This window comes from Saccopteryx bilineata, chromosome 5 (genome assembly GCF_036850765.1).
Source record: "Saccopteryx bilineata isolate mSacBil1 chromosome 5, mSacBil1_pri_phased_curated, whole genome shotgun sequence".
Lineage (NCBI taxonomy): Eukaryota > Metazoa > Chordata > Mammalia > Chiroptera > Emballonuridae > Saccopteryx > Saccopteryx bilineata.
In genome coordinates this window covers 104,924,442-104,945,084 of record NC_089494.1, presented here as the reverse complement: position 1 = coordinate 104,945,084, position 20,643 = coordinate 104,924,442, and the positions used below count along the sequence as shown (strand labels likewise).

At 42.3% G+C, this 20,643-nt stretch overlaps 1 protein-coding gene across 2 annotated transcripts in view; it reads left to right on the top strand.

Moving 5' to 3' along the window:
• The first annotated feature begins 1,157 nt into the window (after positions 1-1,157).
• UBXN4 (UBX domain protein 4) overlaps positions 1,158-20,643 on the top strand; it is a 52,226-nt gene continuing 32,740 nt past the window's right edge. Inside the window, exons 1-5 of one of the 2 annotated variants that reach the window (XM_066278876.1) lie at positions 1,158-1,488; positions 9,499-9,601; positions 17,812-17,840; positions 18,307-18,425; positions 20,228-20,402. In XM_066278876.1, coding sequence (XP_066134973.1) covers positions 1,407-1,488; positions 9,499-9,601; positions 17,812-17,840; positions 18,307-18,425; positions 20,228-20,402 — 508 coding nt within the window. In that variant the 5' untranslated portion in view covers positions 1,158-1,406. The remainder of the gene's footprint in view (positions 1,489-9,498; positions 9,602-17,811; positions 17,841-18,306; positions 18,426-20,227; positions 20,403-20,643) is intronic. The other variant, XM_066278875.1, reaches the window with a different exon arrangement.

Sequence of the window (20,643 nt, the reverse complement as noted above, 5' to 3'; positions counted from 1 at the left end):
ACCTTGGGGTTTGGAATTTCGTGTCCCAGTCTGACGCTCTATCCACTATGCCATCGCCTGGTCACACTGGATGACCTTAACCAACTAAACTAACCAGCCAGGGCTAAGACCATGCAATTTAGTGAAAGTATTAAATATGAATCAATTTTCATTTTATTGACAACCAACCACAAAGTGTTGTATCTTGATTAGAGAAGCTTCTTACATAAAATTGTAAACAAAATCATTATGTATTCTTCTCTTTTGTATTACCAGGAAAAGTAGCTGGAAAATAAAGCAAGTCATTATTTATTCTCTGCTTTTGAGTTACTGTAGAAAACCACTGTGGCAGTAGCTTAGCGAAGGGTTTTGAAGTTTTGTAAAGACCTCCAGTCAATGAGTGGGAAATTGTTCAGGCTTACCTTCTACCAACACCTCCCCTCAGGTACATGGGCTGCGTGATAACAGAAGTGACTGTCGTGGTTTTTTATCCTGTCTTTTCTTTTTTTAAAGCTATTTATTTATTCATTCATTCATTCTTTCATTCATTCATTTTAGAGGGAAGAGAGGGGTAGGGGAGAGCAGGAATACCAACTCTCATATGTGCCTTGACCAGGCAAGCTCAGGATTTTGAACCAGCGACCTCAGCATTCCAGATCAACCTTTATCCACTGCACCACTACAGGTCAGGTCAGGTGTACCTGTCTTTTCTTTAAGGTTGGGCTGATAAAGTATGTAAGTTCAGTAGAAATCAAAGCCTCTCACTAAATCCCTACGAAGCCCTTTTAGTTCCATACCGAGAGACACACAATCTTATCACACAATGGCCACTAATCGTAACAGAGAGTTTATGTCGTCCCTCACTAAGCAGGGTTCCACTTGGAGCAGGAAGGTTTCAAGGGGGCAGAGCACACAACCCCGGGTCACTGAAGGTCCCTTTCCCTCCTCCTTTTTATAAATTGTGAAGTGGCTCCCACTGATGCCCCTTTAGCGGTGCCCAGAAATCAGTTACATTTCCCACAATACGAAGGAGATCAAGCCTAAGACTACAATTCCCATCATGCCTCATGCAGGCGTCGCCGACGCGCTGTAGGGGGTTAAGTCATCCTTTCCAAGGCCTCCTTGCACTTCCGGAAATGTCGGACTCGAAGGCTTAGCGGGCGCACGCGCGCACGAATTTGCCAACGAGACAAGGCCCCAACCGAGCGCGACGTGCGGTGTCACGTGACACAGAGCACTTCCCGCCCGCGCGTTCGCGCGCGTCCCAGGAGGCCGGTGACGGTTTTGCGCGTTCGTGCGGAGCCTGAGGTGGTGGGCGGATCAGCAGGGCCTCGGGGGACCGCTGGGGCCGACGACGGAGAGGGCGGGGCCAGGTCCGGGACCGGGTGGACACCACTTCCTGCGAGCACCTACTCCCGAGTGAGACGATGCTGTGGTTCCAGGGCGCCATTCCGGCCGCCATCGCGTCGGCCAAGAAGAGCGGCGCGGTCTTCGTGGTGTTCGTGGCAGGTGAAGGGGGCGGGGGCCCGAGCTGTGGCTGGACACCCTCTCCGGCCTACCTGCCACCCAGGGCCCCCCAGCCTTTGTTCCGGGGCGGCCTGGCCCTGGCTTTTCAGCGCCTCCCCGACCCTTTGGGGGTACAGCGGGCCTGGCCCCCTCCGCCCGGGTGGGAAGCGCTCGAGCGCGCTGAGCCCCGCCGACCCCTCTGCCTTGAGGCGGGCAGTCAGGCGCGGGCCCTCGCCGCCGCCGCCGCCGCCGCCGGCTGCGCCCCGCCGGGCTCCCGCGCCCTCGGGGTCGGCGCGCAGACCCCGCCGCCCCCGGTGCGGCCGGTGCAGTCCCGGAGTCCGCGCGGGGTGCGGACAGGCCCCGAGCAGGCGGCCGGGTAGGTAGTTGTGGAGTGTCAGGGAGAAAGCTGTGTCATCGGTGAGCAACAAAGGGAGACCACCTGACGTTCACGGGTATTGGCGTTCCTGTGTTCCGGAAACGCGAGCTGTTGAGCATTAGATAGGTTTAATTTTTTAAATGATAGTGGGAAGTAGTTGTTTAATGTGAAACGACGTTTAGTTGCAGGTTGATTTTTTTTTTTCTTTTACCGTTTGTTTAGAAGAAGTAGACGTTCAGTCCTTGGTTCTTTTGGTCATTATCTTCCTGGTCTGTTATCTGCGGTCTCCAGAATGTGTATTAACTCTCATTTACCCCGGGTGGCTCTGGTTCACGTACTCCGTATTTCATTACTTCCCTGTTTTATTACTGAAATCTTCTACAGTAAACCTCTGCCTATGTGGATTTGCTGATTCTCGTTACGTGAACCAAATCAGTATTCGTGGCAACTATTAATTTGAGGTGTATTATTTCAACTATTTGTGTCTAATAACGGTTTACTCATTATTAACTTACACACTTGGGAGACTACATAATGGCTCTGTAACTTTATGCATTGCAGTGAGAACAAGTTGCTGAAATGTGAGTTTCAGTTAACATTAAATTTGAATTTTGTAATTGTTTTGTTATGCTAAATTTACAGTTAAATTTCTAATGCTGTTAATTTAGAAGAGTGAGTAATTCATATTCTCTTGTGCTGTTTTACATAAAACAGTTACTATTTTACATAGAAAAAACTGCTGTAATCCTATAAGGATTACTGTAGATTAAAAAGGAAAGGAAAATTAAATGATAGATACCACACTTATTAAGAGTACAATTATATTTTTATGACATTTTAAGTACTTTTTCACATAAAACCTCTGTTGATTCTTGTGGTAGGTAGAACAGGTTTTATTATCTCCATTATATAGATGCGGAAACTTATGTCCACAGTGGTTAAGTCACATACAGCAGGATCACATAAAAAGATTTACATCCTGACAAATTTTTTAGCAGCTTAAAGAGAATTGTCTTTTTTGTTTTCAGAAAAAACTTAATAATTGTACCCTTTATGTGGTTATTGAAGTTAGTGTAGAAATGAGGAATCAAGAATTATGATATTCATGTTGTTAAGCAAAAAACACAATTGATGGTGCCCAAATGTTACTAGAAGGCACTCATGGGCTGATCAGTTAATTTGACAGAAGTAATGCTAGATTTAATTAACAAATATTTGGAAACCCATTTGGAAACAGTAGTGCTAACAGTATTTTTACAGTACTGTATTAAAGTTACAGGTCTTTGGGACTTCTGTGTATATACAAGGTGTGGCAAAAGCAGGTTTACAGTTTGTATGGGAAATAATATACTGCTCACCAAAATTAGGGAGTATTTCAAAATGAATATGAAGCAATAAAAAAAGAAGCATTTGGCCTGACCAGGTGGTGGCACAGTGGATAGAGTGTCAGACTGGGATGTGGAGGATCCAGGTTCGAAACCCTAAGGTCACTGGCTTGAGCAAGGGGTCGCTGGCTTGAATGTGGGATCATAGATGTGACCTCATGGTTGCTGGGTTGAACCCAAAGATTGCCAGGCTGAACCCAAAGGTTGCCGGCTTGAGCCCAAGGTTGCTGGCTTGAGCAAGGGGTCACTCTGACTTTGTCTCTGTCAAAAAAAGAAAAAAAGCATTTGATTTCTTTTTATTAAACATCAGAAGAGCAGACAAGTTGAAGAAAATTGTTTAATAATGCAAATGAGATGCAAAACCAACTTTTATTTTGATCGTGAAAATGCTCTATACAAAAGGCTGAAAGTACTGGAGTATCTGCTCGTTCCCTGCTCCCCTAGTTTTTGTGAGCAATGTACAATAATTAATAAATAGTAATACAAGAATAACACCATTTTGCATACTCACAACTGTAAACCTACTTTTTTCCCCAGAGAGAGTCAGAGGGACAGATAGGGACAGACAGACAGGAAGGGAGAGAGATGAGAAATATCGATTCTTCGTTGCAGTTCCTTAGTTGTTCATTGATTGATTTCTCATATATGTCTTCACCGGGGGGCTACAGCAGACTGAGTGACCCCTTGCTCTAGCCAGCGACCTTGGGCTCAAGCTGGTGAGCCTTGCTCAAACCCGATGAGCCTGTACTCAAGCTGGCAACCTCAAGGTCTCAAACCTGGATCCTCCGAGTCCCAGTCCAACGCTCTATCCATTGCACCAACGCCTGGTTAGGCTGTAAACCAGGGGTCTGGAACCTATAGCTCGTGAGCCAGATGTGGCTCTTTTGATAGCTGCATCTGGCTCGCAGACAAATCTTTAATAAAAAAAATAACATTAAAAATATAAAACATTCTCATGGCCCTGGCCGGTTGGCTCAGCGGTAGAGCGTCGGCCTAGCGTGCGGAGGACCTGGGTTCGATTCCCGGCCAGGGCACATAGGAGAAGCGCCCATTTGCTTCTCCACCCCTCCGCCGCGCCTTCCTCTCTGTCTCTCTCTTCCCCTCCCGCAGCCAAGGCTCCATTGGAGCAAAAAGATGGCCCGGGCGCTGGGGATGGCTCTGTGGCCTCTGCCCCAGGCGCTAGAGTGGCTCTGGTCGCAACATGGCGACGCCCAGGATGGGCAGAGCATCGCCCCCTGGTGGGCAGAGTGTCGCCCCATGGTGGGCGTGCCGGGTGGATCCCGGTCGGGCGCATGCGGGAGTCTGTCTGACTGTCTCTCCCTGTTTCCAGCTTCAGAAAAATGCAAAAAAAAAAACAAAAAAAAAAAAACCATTCTCATGTATTACAATCCATTTCCTACCGCTCATGTTCATGGTTGCAGGTGGCTGGAGCCAATCACAGCTGTCCTCCGAGACAACACCAAATTTTTATTGGATAATGCATAACGTACATGGGTTGTTGTATGGCTCTCACGGAATTACATTTTAAAATTTGTGGCATTCATGGGTCTCTCAGCCAAAAAGGTTCCCAACCTCTGTGTTAGGTTGACGTTCTACTGGTTAACTAATCGTCTAGGGCTAGAAGCTGTCTGTAAGAGCAACTTTGGTTTCTGTAACTACTCAGATAGTAAGCATTTCAGGTAAATTGTTTCTCTTTAGTGAACTTTTTCATGGATAAATTAAAGAATATTGTAGGGTTGATGTTAGATTGGAGAGATTACTACTAGTTCAACTAACAGATTACAAGGATTTTCAAAGTATTATATCTGAAAATTAAGAAAAAGAAAACTGAAAAAGATTTTGATTCTATTCTTGGAAAAGTAGAATAATCTGACAAGGATCCTGATGCTAAGGTGTCAGTTCACTGAGTAGTGTAGCTAGTGGGTTAAAGTTCTTTGACACTGTTAACTGCCTTTTTTTGTTTAAATAGACTATAAAAGTCTTTCGTTGTTTTGACCAGTGGAAGTTTACTAGGTTGGAATTGGTGGCTCTATTAGGGTTTGCAATTCTTTGCTCCCCCCCCTTTTTTTAATAGTGAGAAGATGGGAGGTAGACAGACTCATGTGCCCTGGCCAGAATCTACCTGGCACCCCCTATCTGTGGCTGGAATCAATAGAGCTATCCTCATCGCCTGGGGCTGATGCTCAGACCAACCTAGTTATCCTCAGTGCCTGGGGCTAACACTCAAATCAATCAAGCCACTGACTCTGAGGGGGGAAGAGAAGCACATGGTTGCTTCTCATGTGTGCCCTGACCAATTATCGAACCCAGTACATTCACATGCTGGGCCCACACTCTATCCACTGAGCCAACCGGTCAGAGTGCAATTCTTCAATTCTTCTGAGTTTGTACTGTTCTAAGTAGCCTTACTTTGGATACTGTTGATACCAACAAGGAGACAGTCTTTTCTCCTAAAGTCTTAGGCCCACCTAACTCCATAGTATAGTTCATTATTTGAAACTATGAAACTAAAGTTACTGAAGTTGACAAATGATCATTCCATTCAGTAGTATTAAGATAGCTCTCACCCAGTTGAGTAATTCCATTCAACCTTACACTTAGTCATGCAGCTGCTGCTGCCACTAGGCTGAGTCATGGACAGATATTTTTAGTGGGGATGTGACATCTGGGATACCAACCACGTGGTACAGCATAGGTGAGGGAGAGTGCAAAGTAACAACCTCAGAAATAGCAGATCCATACTTCCAGCTACCTACTTGACATCCCCACTTGAATGCCTCATAGGATTCTCAAGCCTAAAAGTATAGTTATTGCCTGAACCTGTGTTTTCACCCAGTGTTCTACATCTAAATAATGGCATCACCTTACATCTGGTTGGATAAACCCTAAGTGTGGGAGTGATCTTTGACTCTTAACTCTTCAGTCTCATCTTGTGCTCCCTATTGTTCATGACACTACCAATCACACAGCCCTTTCCCTATATCTAAATTCCTTCTGCTTAGTAAACTCTTCTGGCTCTTAGTATGCCAAAACCTTTTATCTCCACAAAGAGGGCTTCCTTGATCAATCTGAAGAGGTGTCATTATTTCCTCTCATAGTCCTGTTCTTTTTTTCACAGCATTTTTTACTATATTTATAGTTTATTAAACAAGTACTTTTTTTCTGTACCATTAGATTTTAATCTCCACTGAGGGCAGACAGTGTCTCATTTGTTTTATATTTAGTTTATAGCCCAATGTCTAGCATGAAGTATGTGGAACAAAATAGTGAATGCATGAAAGAAAGAATGAATAAAAAGGATCCCTATGCCTCTAAGTCTTCTCTTTAGAAGTGTTTGTAGTAAGAATATTCCCATGCATCAATTTTCGAGGTTGACAATTTTTGTCGTTGACTTGGAATTATACATCTGTCTGCAACCTATGTCTTAAGAGTTGCTCTGACTGGTGTCACTGCAAATACAGTAATACTTTTCCCCATCCTCTTTTTCAACATCTAGGAGTCTGCTGATGGGCATTCATTTTGGTCTTGGCCTGTGGGTGCATTAAAATCCCTGTTTATTTTTCCATGGCCAGATTCTCAAGTTCCTATTTCTGATATTCCTTAAATTCATCTCACACAAAATATACTCAAATATGCAGCATTACTTAAGTATTGTAAGCATCCCAAGATACTTTCTATACCAAAAATTTAGCTGTTGATTTCGCACAGTTTTTGAGAACCTTCTATATGCCACCTACCTACTTATATGCCAGGTTTTGTTGTAGGCATCTAAGTTATTACATATCAGTAAGTAAAAAGGAAAACAATCATTGCCCTGCTGAAGTCTGATTTATTGTGGAAGATACAGACAATAAATAGTAAACATAATAAGTAAAAAGCATACTCTATTAATAGGTGATAAGTATTACAGAAAAAGAAGCAGGAAGTAAGGAGTCTTTGGTAATTTCTGAAGGCTGTATGATTTTAAAGTGATTAGGGAATGCTTTATTGAGAAGATAATATTTGAGCAAGGATTTATGGTAGTTGAGTATTAACCATGTAGATGCTGGGGAAAGATCATTCAGGCAGAGGAAACAACTGCTACAAAGACCTTAAAATGAGGGTCTTTTATAATTTGAATAGAAAAGAAAGGAATAGGAAGAAAGTAAAAGGAAATGAGGTCAGAGAGGTACCTGGACTTTTTAAAGGACTTTGGCTTTTGCTTTGAGGGAAAATAGGGGGCCATTGTAGGATTTTGAGCTGAGGATTGATGTGATCTGAGAGTTTAAGGAAAGTTGCTGTGATAATAGACTGAGCATGGAGACCATTGAGGAGGCTATTGTTACTGTAATCATTAGGTGAGGTGTGGTATCATAAATCAGCATGGTAGCAGTGAAAGTATTAAGAAATAGTTACATTCTGGGTATATGGTTGACCCTTGAACAGCACGGGTCCCTTCATACATGAATTCTTTTTTTCAATAAATACATAGAGATATAAGTGGATTTTGACTGCAGAGTGTGGGGTTTGGTGTCCCTAACCCCTGTGTTCAAGACTCAACTGTATTTTGGAGATGGAGTCAACTTAAGTCAAGGGGTAACACAAGTTCCTGGTCCGAGAACTGAAAGGATGAACTTACTATGAACAGATAATTGTGATGGGGAAGGCTAAGTATGGATTAAATTGCGGGGGGGGGGGGGGGGGGGCAGTGAAAGTAGCTTACAGAAGAGCAGGTATAGAATGATCTCTTTTTTTTTTTTAAGATTTTTTAAATTCATTATAGAGAGGGGGGGAGAGAGAGAGAGAAAGAGAGAAAGAGAAGGGGGGAGGAGCAGGAAGCATCAACTCCCATATGTGCCTTGACCAGGCAAGCCCAGGGTTTTGAACCGTCAACCTCAGCGTTTCCAGGTTAATACTTTATCCACTGCGCCACCACAGGTCAGGCTGATTTCATTTTTCTAAAATGAAAAAGGTGGCCTGAAAACTTCTTTTATCTAAATTGGCAGAGGTTGGTCACCTTTGAGAAAGTTCTTAGCTCTGCTAACCTCAGAAATATTTTTCGGTGACCTACTCAGGTAAGGTTTTCTCTGTCCACCAATAAGTGGTTATGCCAAAATATGGACATAATAGCTCTAAAATAAAAACAATCTTTTGATAGGTATAATTTTTTAAAATTTTGTCACTGAGATGTGATATACAGTATATTAAGTGAAACATAATGAAGTGAACAGCTCGATGAATTTTTATGCATAAATATACCCGTGTAACCAGATAAGATATAAACATTTCCAGCAGCCCTGAAGTTCCTTCATGCTCTTCTAGTCATCAGCACCTGCACTAAGGTAGCCACTATGCTGAATTCTGTCAGCATAGATTACTTTTGGGTCAGCATAACTTTCATGATTAGCATGCCTATAAGAGAAAGCTGTTCCCAAGACTACTCACAGAATTGCACCTGACTCTGTCTACCTTGGAGGAATTCTGGAGAATAAATGTTGTGGAGGACATTGAACTCAACAGAAAGTTGCTACATGAAGGAGGGGTATTGGGTTTGATCCCTGGCCAGAGCACATGTAAGGTATTTTCCCTGCTGAAGAAGAAAGAAGGGCATAGCCACCAAGTGTGAATAAGCAAAAGCTTTATTTAGTAGAGTACTTCCCAGATGAAGTTTTCTGGTCTGCGAAACGGGGGCCAGAGAAGTCGTGTTGCCTTCCCTGTTTGGGGGTAATTTACAGCGTCGTTAAGGTAGTCGGGTTGATATGACCTGGTGAAATTTCATTGGCTGACAGACAGTCGTTCTTTTTTGAAGGGCTCCTGGGAAGTTTCTTTTGGCGCGCATGGGTGTGGGCAGTTCCAACCAAAGTTCCCAGGCCTGGTTCCTCACATGACCTTTCCCCATTCCCAACTGACCTCACAGCACATACAAGAATAAAGGAAGGGTGTTGTAAATTTATATGTTTTGTTGAAAAACATGTTGAAAAGTAAAAATAGTCACTGTACATTTTTATCCATGACTTCTACTTATTGTGGGTACTTTTGACTTATTTTAGAAAATGCTTCATATAATCTAAATGGCAGCATTTTGTTTCTTATTACTTTTTATTAACAGCGCATATGTAGAATTACACTTCAGTTTTTGAAAAAATTCAGTTTTTATATTTGGTAGAAAATAGTATTTGTGGGATTATATTTTATTTGCAGTTCCAGATTTCTAGGGAAAAGAATCAGCAGATACTGGCCTTATATTATAAGAACCCTTAAAATGTTTTATAGGTGACGATGAGCAGTCTGCACAGATGGCTGCAAGTTGGGAAGATGAGAAAGTGACAGAAGCATCTTCAAACAGTTTTGTGGCTATTAAAATCGATACTCAAAGGTTTGCTTATGTTTTCATCTTTCATTTTTAAAAAACATTTTAACTGTAGTCTGGTTGTGATTTGCTTTTAGACTATAAGATGTTGATTTTTGACTAAGACATACTGGGGTCTTAAATTCTGATTGCTGTTTTCCAAATTCATTATTATATCTTGCTGCAAAACTTCAAATTCTTCTAGTCCAGTGGTTGGCAAACTAATGAGTCAGCAGAGCCAAATATCAACAGTACAACGATTAAAATTTCTTTTGAGAGCCAAATTTTTTAAACTTAAACTATCTAGGTAGGTACATTGTTATTAACTTAATTAGGGTACTCCTAAGCTGGCCTTTGCTAAACACGCAAGGGGCCAAAGAGCTGCATGTGGCTTGGGAGCCGCGGTTTGCTGACCAAGGGTCCTAGTCTACCAAATAGAAACACAGGAAATGTGATCCTTAGCATCTAAGAACATGGAAGTGACTATAAATCATATATTGAATATTTCTGAAAGGTTGACCACTCCTTTGGATTGTATTTTTGGGAATGGAGTTGTTTAACTTAGTAGAAAGAAGGACATGTATAGGTCCCTCATAGTACTTACTATCTATCCACAAGTCTGTTTTATTCATCCCTTCTCCCCTCCTTAAAATTTTTTAATTATTAAAAATTTCAAACTGGAGAGTATAATAAACCCCCATGTACTTGTCAGCTACTTTAATAATTATCAATTCATGGTCATTCTTGTTTCATCTATACTCCCACCCATTTCCACTCATCTTATATAATTTGAAACAAATCTGTCATATCATTTCATCTATAAATATTTTACTATGTCTCTGAAAGATAAGGATTCTTAATTTTTTTTAACATAGCTAAAGACATAGCTAAAAACAAAATAACAATTCCTTAGTATCAGATATCCACCCAACATTCAAATTTTCAATATCTCACCAGTCATAGTTTTATTAATTTAATTAGAGTTTGTTTGGTTCAGGATCCATCCAGTTTTACACATCATGATGTACTGATCTTGCCTCTTTTAGTCTATAGGCTTCCCCTCTGTATCTCTTTCTGTCATTTTCTTTGCAATTTATTTTTATTTTATTTTATTATTATTTTTTTTACAAATTTTTTTTTAAATTTTTTATTCATTTTAGAGAGGAGAGGGAGAGACAAAGAGAGAGAAAGAGAGGAGAGACAGAGAGAAGGGGGGGAGGAGCTGGAAGCATCAACTCCCATATGTGCCTTGACCAGGCAAGCCCAGGGTTTCGAACCGGCGACCTCAGCATTTCCAGGTCGACGCTTTATCCACTGCGCCACCACAGGTTAGGCCAGCAATTTATTTTTTTAAAGTACCTTAGTTTCCTCTAGTATGGTTTTATTGATTACAGCCCTGCTGTGTCATTTAGTTTGTTCCTCTGACAGTTGGATTTAGGTCTGTGATGGTGAACCTATGACACACGTGTCAGCACTGACACGCATAGCCATTTTCTATGACACATGGCTGCATACCAGAGAAGTATGGGGCCGCATGCTGAGAAGGATGTTTCATCCCTGGCTTCTGCACGGCCAGGTGCAGTAGCCGAGGATAAAACATTTGCTGTAGTGTAGACACTCTGTGCTGGAGGTCTGTAGGCCGAAACAACAGAACTCCGGCACAGAGCGTCTAGTTCTGGGACTTCCGGTTAGGCCATTAGGGGATCTTTGACCTCACTTCCGGCCAGTGGAGCAGGAAGCAGTGGAATGCCATGGGGGACTCATCTCTGAGTGCCCTGTGTTCGCCATTACCAGCAACCACATAACCACAGCAACCGTCTAATCTACTGTTCTGGGTGTCGTGGATTTCTAATTCACCATCATTACTGAGATAAGTGAGGGGGAGGCTGGGAGAGGCAAAGGCCTGTGCTATGGGTGCTGTTTCCCACCATTAGAAATAGTGGCAGCCATCTTAATTTACATAAGATGCAACTTGCAGAATTTCAAGACAGCATTTGGGCGCAGGTGTTTGTCGACTTGAGGTCAAAGCTTTAGAATCTGGAAAGGTGCCACTACGAACAGGAAATTTGGAGTGCCTGGAACTGATTACCAGACACTTTTAGCACCCTGAAAAATATAGCAGTGGCTTTACTTATAATTTTTCCCTCTACGTACTTTTGTGAGACCTTATTCTCAGCGTTAAATAATATTAAAACCAACAAAAGAAACAGATTGACAGATGAAGGTAGTAGTGCTTGCTTGGGCTTCAAGTGTACAAAATACCAACCTTCAATTGAAGATTTAGCCAATGAAATTCAACAAAAAAGTCACTAATAGCCTGACCTGTGGTGGCGCAGTGGATAAAGCGTCGACCTGGAAATGCTGAGGTCGCCGGTTCGAAACCCTGGGCTTGCCTGGTCAAGGCACATATGGGAGTTGATGCTTCCTGCTCCTCCCCCCTTCTCTCTCTCTCTCTCTCCCCCCCCCTCTCTAAAATGAATAAAAAAAAAAAAAAAGTCACTAATAGGCAGGTTAGTTAAAGAATTCCCCCTCCCCTCACTTATCTTAGTTCACGGCACCCCACACAAGTTAAATAATACCAAGACCAACAAAAGAAACCGACTGACAGATGAACAAAGAAGTCACTACGCAGGTAAGTTAAATAATTAGTTTTTGGTTTATTAAATACAGTTATATATTACAATTATACATTTTTGTTATTTAAACTATAAATATGAAATTATGGGGTTTTTTTGGAAGTGACACACCACCCTAGTTATGCTCGGTTTTTTGGCGAATTTTGACACACCAAGCTCAAAAGATTGCCCATCACTGATTTAGGTTATATATATATTTTTTCCTTCAAGACTGCTTCAGCCTGACCGGGCAGTGGCGCAGTGGATAAAGCGTCAGACAGGGATATGGAGGACCCGAGTTCGAGACCCTGAGGTGGCCAGCTTGAGTGTGGGCTCATCTGGTTTGAGCAAAGCTCACCAGCTTTGACCCAAGGTCACTGGCTCAAGCAAGGGGTTACTCAGTCTGCTGCAGCCCCACGGTCAAGGCACATATGAGAAAGCAATCAGTGAACAACTAAGGTGTCGCAATGAAAAACTAATGATTGATGCTTCACATCTCTCCGTTCCTCTCTGTCTGTCCCTATCTATCCCTCTCTCTTACTCTGTCACTGTGTTAAAAAAAAAAAAAAAAAAAGACTACTTCATAGAGTCAGTAATGGCAGGAGGAATACCAGGCTTTATTAGGGATGTGGAAGAAATAAAAATTTCAGAATTCTTGAGACACTATATACAGACTTATTTTCTAGCATTTTTAAAAACAAATTTTTATTAGGATGTAGGGATGCTTATGTATAGTGATGGTTGATGCTTGCTTGTTTCAGTACAGATAGCCTGCTAATAGATTCTAGAGCAGGGGTCCCCAAACTACAGCCCGTGGGCCACATGCGGCCCCCTGAGGCCATTTATCTGCCTCCGCCGCACTTCCGGAATGGGCGCCTCTTTCATTGGTAGTCAGTGAGAGGAGCACAGGATGCATCCTGGAGTACTGTATGTGGCAGCATCGCTCACGTATAGTACTACTGGTGACGCGGGATTCACGCGTCACAGCTCCAGAAGCGTATCATATGGCGCACATCTGGGCTGCGGTGCCCCACATGACCGGAAGCAGTGTGAAATAGCAGAAGTAGGAAGAAAGGCAAAGCACTATAACCATTACTACACAGTACAATGGCCCCCATATTCCCCCAAATGTGCAACAACATAATGGCCCCTGTAACTTCCCTTTGCCCAAAAGTTTCCCCCCACATTACTACTCACCATGTTTCCCCTATTATAGGACCCTATCTTTTTTTTTTTTAATATTAATATTTTTTTATTAAATTTAATGCAGTGACATTGATAAATCAGGGTACATATGTTGAGAGAAAATATCTCTAGATTATTTTGACATTTGATTGTGCTGTATACCCCTCCCGCAAAGTTAAATTGTCTTCTGTCACCTTCTATCTGGTTTTCTTTGTGCCCCTCCCCTCCCCTAACCCCTTTCTCCTTCTTCACCCCCTCCCCCCTCCCCCAACCCCCCCCCCCCCCGCCCCTGTTGCCATCACATTCTTGTTCATGTCTCTGAGTCTCATTTTTATGTCCCTTCTATGTATGGATTCATCTCAGTTTTTTTTTCTGATTTACTTATTTCACTCCATATAATGTTATCAAGGTCCATCCATGCTATTGTAAATGATCCGATGTCATCATTTCTTATGGCTGAGTAGTATTCCATAGTATATATGTACCAAAGTTTTTTAATCCACTCGTCCTCTGACGGACACTTGGGCTGTTTCCAGATCTTCGCTATTGTGAACAATGCTGCCACAAACATGCGGGTGCATTTCTCCTTTTCGAGCCGTTCTATGGTGTAGGACCCTATCTTATATTAATTTTCCCCCCAATAACAGGGGCTGTCTTATTTTAGGTGTCTTATAATAGGGGAAACATGCAGCAGTGGGCTTCCCACAGAAGAGGCCCACCGCTGCTGCTGCAGATGTTCAGGACGCTGTATACACAGTGTCACAGGCTGATCACCGCCATCCCTGAATATAGCACTGGAGGCGGTGCTCGGCAAGGTGGCATGTTTTCAAGTTGCCAAGCTAATAGTGTGCACTGGCCGACCATTCGTGGAGGGAGAATTTGTTAGAGAGTGCCTTCTTTCTGTTGCCAAAGAGATGTGTCCAGAAAAGGCAGACTTATTTAGTACAGTTAGTCTTTCAGGATCTACAATTACACGAAGGATTGGAGAAATGGGAGACAGTTTGCATCAGCATTTGCAAAACTCCGCAAGAAGACTTTATTATTTTTCCTTGGCACTCGAGAGCAATGATGTTCGTGATTCTGCACAACTTCTCTAATTTTTATTCGTGGGATGAATGACAATTTCGAAGTCACAGAAGAGCTTGCTGCACTGCAAAGCATCAAAGGAATAACTACAGGAGAGGATCTCTATGAAAAGGTTTTTCCCAAACTGAAGAATTTGGAGCTGGACTGGGCTAAACTAGCCAGTGTGACAACTGATGGTGCTCCTAGCATGATGGGGTCTAAGAAAGGAGTAATTGCTCGCATTAACCAAGAGATGGACAAACGTAACCATTCTCATCCAATAGCCATACACTGCCTCATCCACCAACAAGCGCTATGTAGTAAACCACTAAAGTGGGACTCTTATGAAAATTGTATCTTGTGTTAACTTCATTAGAGCTAATGCACTAAACCACAGACAATTTCAGGAATTTCTGTCTGAGCTAAATGTTGCCTATGAAGATGTTCTGTACCACACAGAAGTCCTTTGGCTCAGTTGAGGGAGAGTTTTGAGACATTTCTGACTTACTTCCACAGATTACAGCTTTTATGCTTTCAAAAAACAAAGAAGTACTAGAGCTCAATGATGCAGAATGGAAGTGGCACCTCGCCTTTCTGACAGATGTAATAGCTACTCAACAGTTTCAATGTGCAACTTCAAGGAAAAGGGAAGCTCATCTGTTATATGCAATCACATGTAAAAGCATTTGAAATAAAATAAGGCCTCCTTATCAGACAAGTGAAGGAGGAAAATTTCTGCCATCTCCCCTTAACTCAAAATTTGTTAATGGAAAAACCCTTGATTGCATTCCCAAAAGAAACGTGTGGATTCACTGGAAAAGTTGCGAAAAGAGTTCCAATTCAGATTTAAAGAGCTTCATCTCCATGAATAGGGCATACAGCTTTTCCGTAACCCATTTTCTATTGACATTGAAAATGTGAGGCCCTGGCCGGTTGGCTCAGTGGTAGAGCATTGGCCTGGCATGCAGGAGTCCTGGGTTCGATTCCCGGCCAGGGCACACAGGAGAAGCGCCCATCTGCTTCTCCACCCCTCCCCTTCTCCTTCCTCTCTGTCTCTCTCTTCCCCTCCCGCAGCCAAGGCTCCATTGGAGCAAAGTTGGCCCGGGTGCTGAGAATGGCTCCATGGCCTCTGCCTCAGGCGCTAGAATGGCCCTGGTTGCAACAGAGCAATGCCCCAGATGGGCAGAGCATCGCCCCCTGGTGGGCATGCCGGGTGGATCCCAGTTGAGTGCATGCGGGAGTCTGTCTGACTGCCTTTGTTTCCAACTTCAGAAAAATACAAAAAAAAAAAAAAAAAAGAAAATGTGGATACAATTTACCAAAGGGAACTGGCTGTATTGCAGAATTGTGACTCTGAAAGATGCATTCAAGTCAAGCAGCTTGCCTAATTTCTATGCATCTCTCCCCTTGGAGACATCCTAATCTCAGGAACCATGCACTCAAAATGGCAACCATCTTTGGCAGCACTTACGCCTGTGAACAAACTTTTTCCAGAATGAAACATCTGAAATCTCCAATCAGATCTACACTAACTGATGCACACTTGCATCACTTGTTACGGCTAGCAGTGACAAATATGGAACCGGACAGTGACCATCTCATTAGCCAAAAGGAGGCCCATAGTTCCCATTGAAATACTGGTCAGTTTGTTGATTTAAATTTACTTGTTCTTTATTTTAAATATTGTATTTGTTCCCGTTTTGTTTTTCTTACTTTAAAATAAGATACGTGCAGTATGCATAGGGATTTGTTCATAGTTTTTTTTATAGTATGGCCCTCCAACGGTCTGAGGGACAGTGAACTGGCCCCCTGTGTAAAAAGTTTGGGGACCCCTGTTCTAGAGTGTCTTTTAAATTATGAAAAATTCTACTACTAATACTTCTTTTTAAAAAATATTTCCCTATTGATTGATTTTAGAGAGAGTAGGGGGGGAAGAGACAGAGAAGCATCCATTTGTTGTTGTTTCACTTTGATTGTGCACCCATTGATTGCTTACTGCATGTGTCTCCACCAGGGATTGAACCCACAATCTTGGTGTTTTGGAACAATGCTCTGACTGAACCAACTGGCCAGGACTAATATCTTGTTACAAGATACTATATTTAGGTATACATGCTGTTGAGGAAGCAACATGGAAGATAATTAACTTGAGTTTTTTAGCTACCAGTTTGTGGGTCGCAAAGAATAGTTTTTTAAATTAAATTTAATGGGGTGATTATTGATCAATAAGAGTACATAGGCTTCAGGTAAACATTTCTATAGCATTTGAACTGTTGATTGCATTGTGTGCCCATCACCCAAAGTCAAATCATTTTCTGTCACCATGTATTTGTCTCTCTTTTTTTTAGAGAGAGAGAGAGAGGGATAGATAGGGACAGACAGACAGACAGGAACGGAGAGAGATGAGAAGCATCAATCAGTTTTTTTTCGTTGTGACACCTTAATTGTTCATTGATTACTTTCTCATATGTGCCTTGACCATGGGCCTTCAGCAGACCAAGTAACCCCTTGCTCCAGCCAGTGACTTTGGGTCCAAGCTGGTGAGCTTTTGCTCAAACCAGATGAGCCCGCGCTCAAGCTGGCGACCTCGGGGTCTTGAACCTGGGTCCTCCACATCCCAGTCCAACACTTATCTACTGCGCCACCGCCTGGTCAGGCTATTTGTCTGTCTTTATCCCCTCCCCGCTCTGCTTCATAATCACTTTTGTCTCTCTCCAAGAGTATAAATTTGTATAGTTCTGAACTTTTACTGATTTACTTATTTCACTTAATATAATGTTCTTAAGGTTCGTCCATGTTGTCGTAAGTGACAATATATCATCGTTTCTTATGGCTAAGTAGTATTCCATTGTGTGTGTGTGTGTGTGTGTGTGTGTGTGTGTGTATCATATGTCCTTTATTTAGTCTCTCTCGAAGGACACTTGTTTCCATGTCTTGGCCACTGTGAATAATGCCGTGATGAACGTGGGGGTGCCCTGTGTCTTTGTGTACCAATGTTTTCAAATTTTAGGGGTCAATAACCAGTAAAGAGATTGCTGGATCATATGGTAATTCTTAATTTTTTGAAGAACCACCATACTGTCTTTCACAATGGCTGTACCAGTTTACATTCCTACCAGCAGTGCATGAGGGACGAATAGTTCTTTAATCTGACAGTTATAAAGCAAAAAAGGGTCTGTGAAATAATATATTTTTCTGTTTTCAGCTGATGGCCATGAAAGGACCTATTAGTTTCAGAAAAATGCATGTAGTTGGTACAATAATTTTTTATAAAAACAACTCAGTATTTGGAAAATAAATAAAAAAAACAACTCAGTATTTGGGAAACACTTGCATTCATCTAGTGATTTTCTGTTTGATTTTGTTTTACAGTGAAGCCTGCCTCCAGTTTTCACAAATCTGTATCCTTTCAATGAAGAATCAGTTTTATATATACTGTTTTGTTTGAGAATTTACCTTTGTTTTGATTAATTCATGACATTTAGAAATTATTCATTTTTATTTATAAAGTCATTCATTCTTTATGGGAACTTGATATTACTAAATGTACTTTGAGACAGTTCATTGTAGGGATTGGAATTATAGGGAGTATTTTATGTGTGTATGAGCATCTAGAAAGTAGTATGGAGCAATTTGGTTGGCATGTGAGAAGTAGCTAACAAGAGGCAATATAGATAAAGAGGTTATGATGGGAATGTAGTAGATGTTCACTCAGCTATGCAATGCAAATACATCATAAGTCAATTCCCAAATCACATGTAGTAATTGAAATTATTTTCTAAAAAATTCACAAAGATGATATGTTTTGCTTTATTAAAATTATTTCCTTGTTTCTCGTAAATTATTAGACTTAATTAAACTGTATAGATCCTGTAGTATGTGTTCCATCCAGTTTCTTTATTGGAGACAGTGGAATTCCCTTGGAAGTAATAGCAGGAAGTGTTTCTGCAGATGAACTCGTTGCCAGAATTCACAAAGTCCAGCAGGTGAGAAAGAACAGAATTATTCATTATATAAACATGTGAAATTGATTAGCTAGGAACTTGACATTGGAATATTTTTAGAACTGCTTAATATATTCAGGAACCTGCTGTGCCATTAAATTTGAAATGTAGTAAGTACTCTCTTCTTGGACTGGTTTTGAAAGTAGCATTATGAAGTTAGAGGTGCCTGTACTTAATACATCAGTGACTTCTTACTTTCCCTTATCCTTTGTTCCTTCACCCAATCACATAATGCATATTACTTTGTTGCAAGAGAGTTGCTCTCACATTAAGGTATCTAACAGTATATTGTTTGTCATGTGTTAAGAACCTTATTCAGCCTGACCAGGCGGTGGCGCAGTGGATAGATCGTTGGACTGGGATGCAGAGGACCCAGGTTCGAGACCCTGAGGTTGCCAGCTTGAGCGCGGGCTCATCTGGTTTGAGCAAAAAGCTCACCAGCTTGGACCCAAGGTCACTGGCTTGAGCAAGGGGTTACTCGGTCTGCTGAAGGCCCGTGGTCAAGGCACATATGAGAGCAATCAACAAACAACTAAGGTGTTGCAACGGCAATGAAAAACTGATGATTGATGCTTCTCATCTCTCTCTGTTCCTGTCTGTCCCTATCTATCCCTCTCTCTGACTCTCGCTCTGTCCCTGTAAAAAAAAAAAAAAAAAAGCCCTGGCCAGTTGGCTCAGCAGTAGAGCGTTGGCCTGGCATGCGGGGGATCCGGGTTCGATTCCCGGCCAGGGCACATAGGAGAAGCGCCCATTTGCTTCTCTGCCCCCCCCCCCTCCTTCCTCTCTGTCTCTCTCTTCCCCTCCCACAGCCGGGGCTCCATTGGAGCAGGGATGGCCCGGGTGCTGGGGATGGCTCCTTGGCCTCTGCCCCAGGTGCTGGAGTGGCTCTGGTCGCGGCAGAGCAACGCCCCGGAGGGGCAGAGCATCGCCCCTGGTGGGCATGCCGGGTGGATCTCGGTCGGGCACATGCAGGAGTCTGTCTGTCTCTCCCCGTTTCCAGCTTCAGAAAAATACCAAAAAAAAAAAAAAAAGAACCTTATTCAGTTTCTCATTTGCATCCACTTTGGACAAATAACTAATATAGCATGTAAGTTTTTCCCTTCAATTATAATTTGAAGGAAAAGCAGTATTATCCTTTTAAAATCTTTCTTTTTTTTTAAGAATTTGACTTTATCTTAGAGCTATATTTTTAAAATCTTTTAATTTTCTTGGCCCTGGCTGGTTGGCTCAGCAGTCGAGTGTCGGCCCCGCATGTGGAAGTCCTGGGTTCAATTCCTGGTCAGGGCACACAGGAGAAGCACCCATCTGCTTCTTCACTCTTCCCCCTCTCCTTCCTCTCTGTCTCTCTCTTACCCTCTCACAGCCAAGGCTTCATTGGAGCAAAGTTGGCCTGGGTGCTGAGGTTGGCTCCATGGCCTCTGCCTCAGGTGCTCGAATGGCTCTGGCTGCAACAGAGCAACACCCCAGATGGGCAGAGCATCACCCCCTGGTGGGCATGCCGGGTGGATCCCGGTCGGGCGCATGCGGGAGTCTGTCTGACTGACTGCCTCCCTGCTTCTAACTTTGAAAAAATACAAAAAAATAAAATAAAAATAAAATCTTTCAATTCTCTTGACAGTTTATAGTAGAATTCCATAACATGATTATGTCATGTTTAAGATTATATATTTAGATTTATCTACTTAGAAAGTATTTATTTTGACTTACTCATATTTTAGTCTGATTTGCCATGATAAATTTAGATTCTTACCTGTTAATTAAATTTCAGTGTGTTCTCTTCCTAGATGCACTCATTAAAAGGTGAACCATCAGTGGCAAATGGCAGCCAGTCAGAAAGTTCAGTCTCTACTCCATCCACCTCATTTGAACCTAACAACACTTCTGAAAACTCTCAGTCTGGAAATATAGAACTTTGTGAGACACCACCTACTTCTGATACAAAGTCAGATTCTGCAACAGGTAATTTTCAGTGTACTCTTTTGAGTACAGTAGAAATACTCCTTCACTTCATTTTAAAGGCCCTAGATTGGACCTGGACGGTTGGCTCAGTGATAGAGTGTCAGCTAGGTATGTGGATGTCCCAGGTTTGATTTCCAGTGAGGGAACACAGGAGAAACGACCATCTGCTTCTCCACCCCTCCTCCTCTCAGTCCTCCCTCTCTCTCTTATCTCTATCCTCCCCTTCCCCTATAGCCATGGC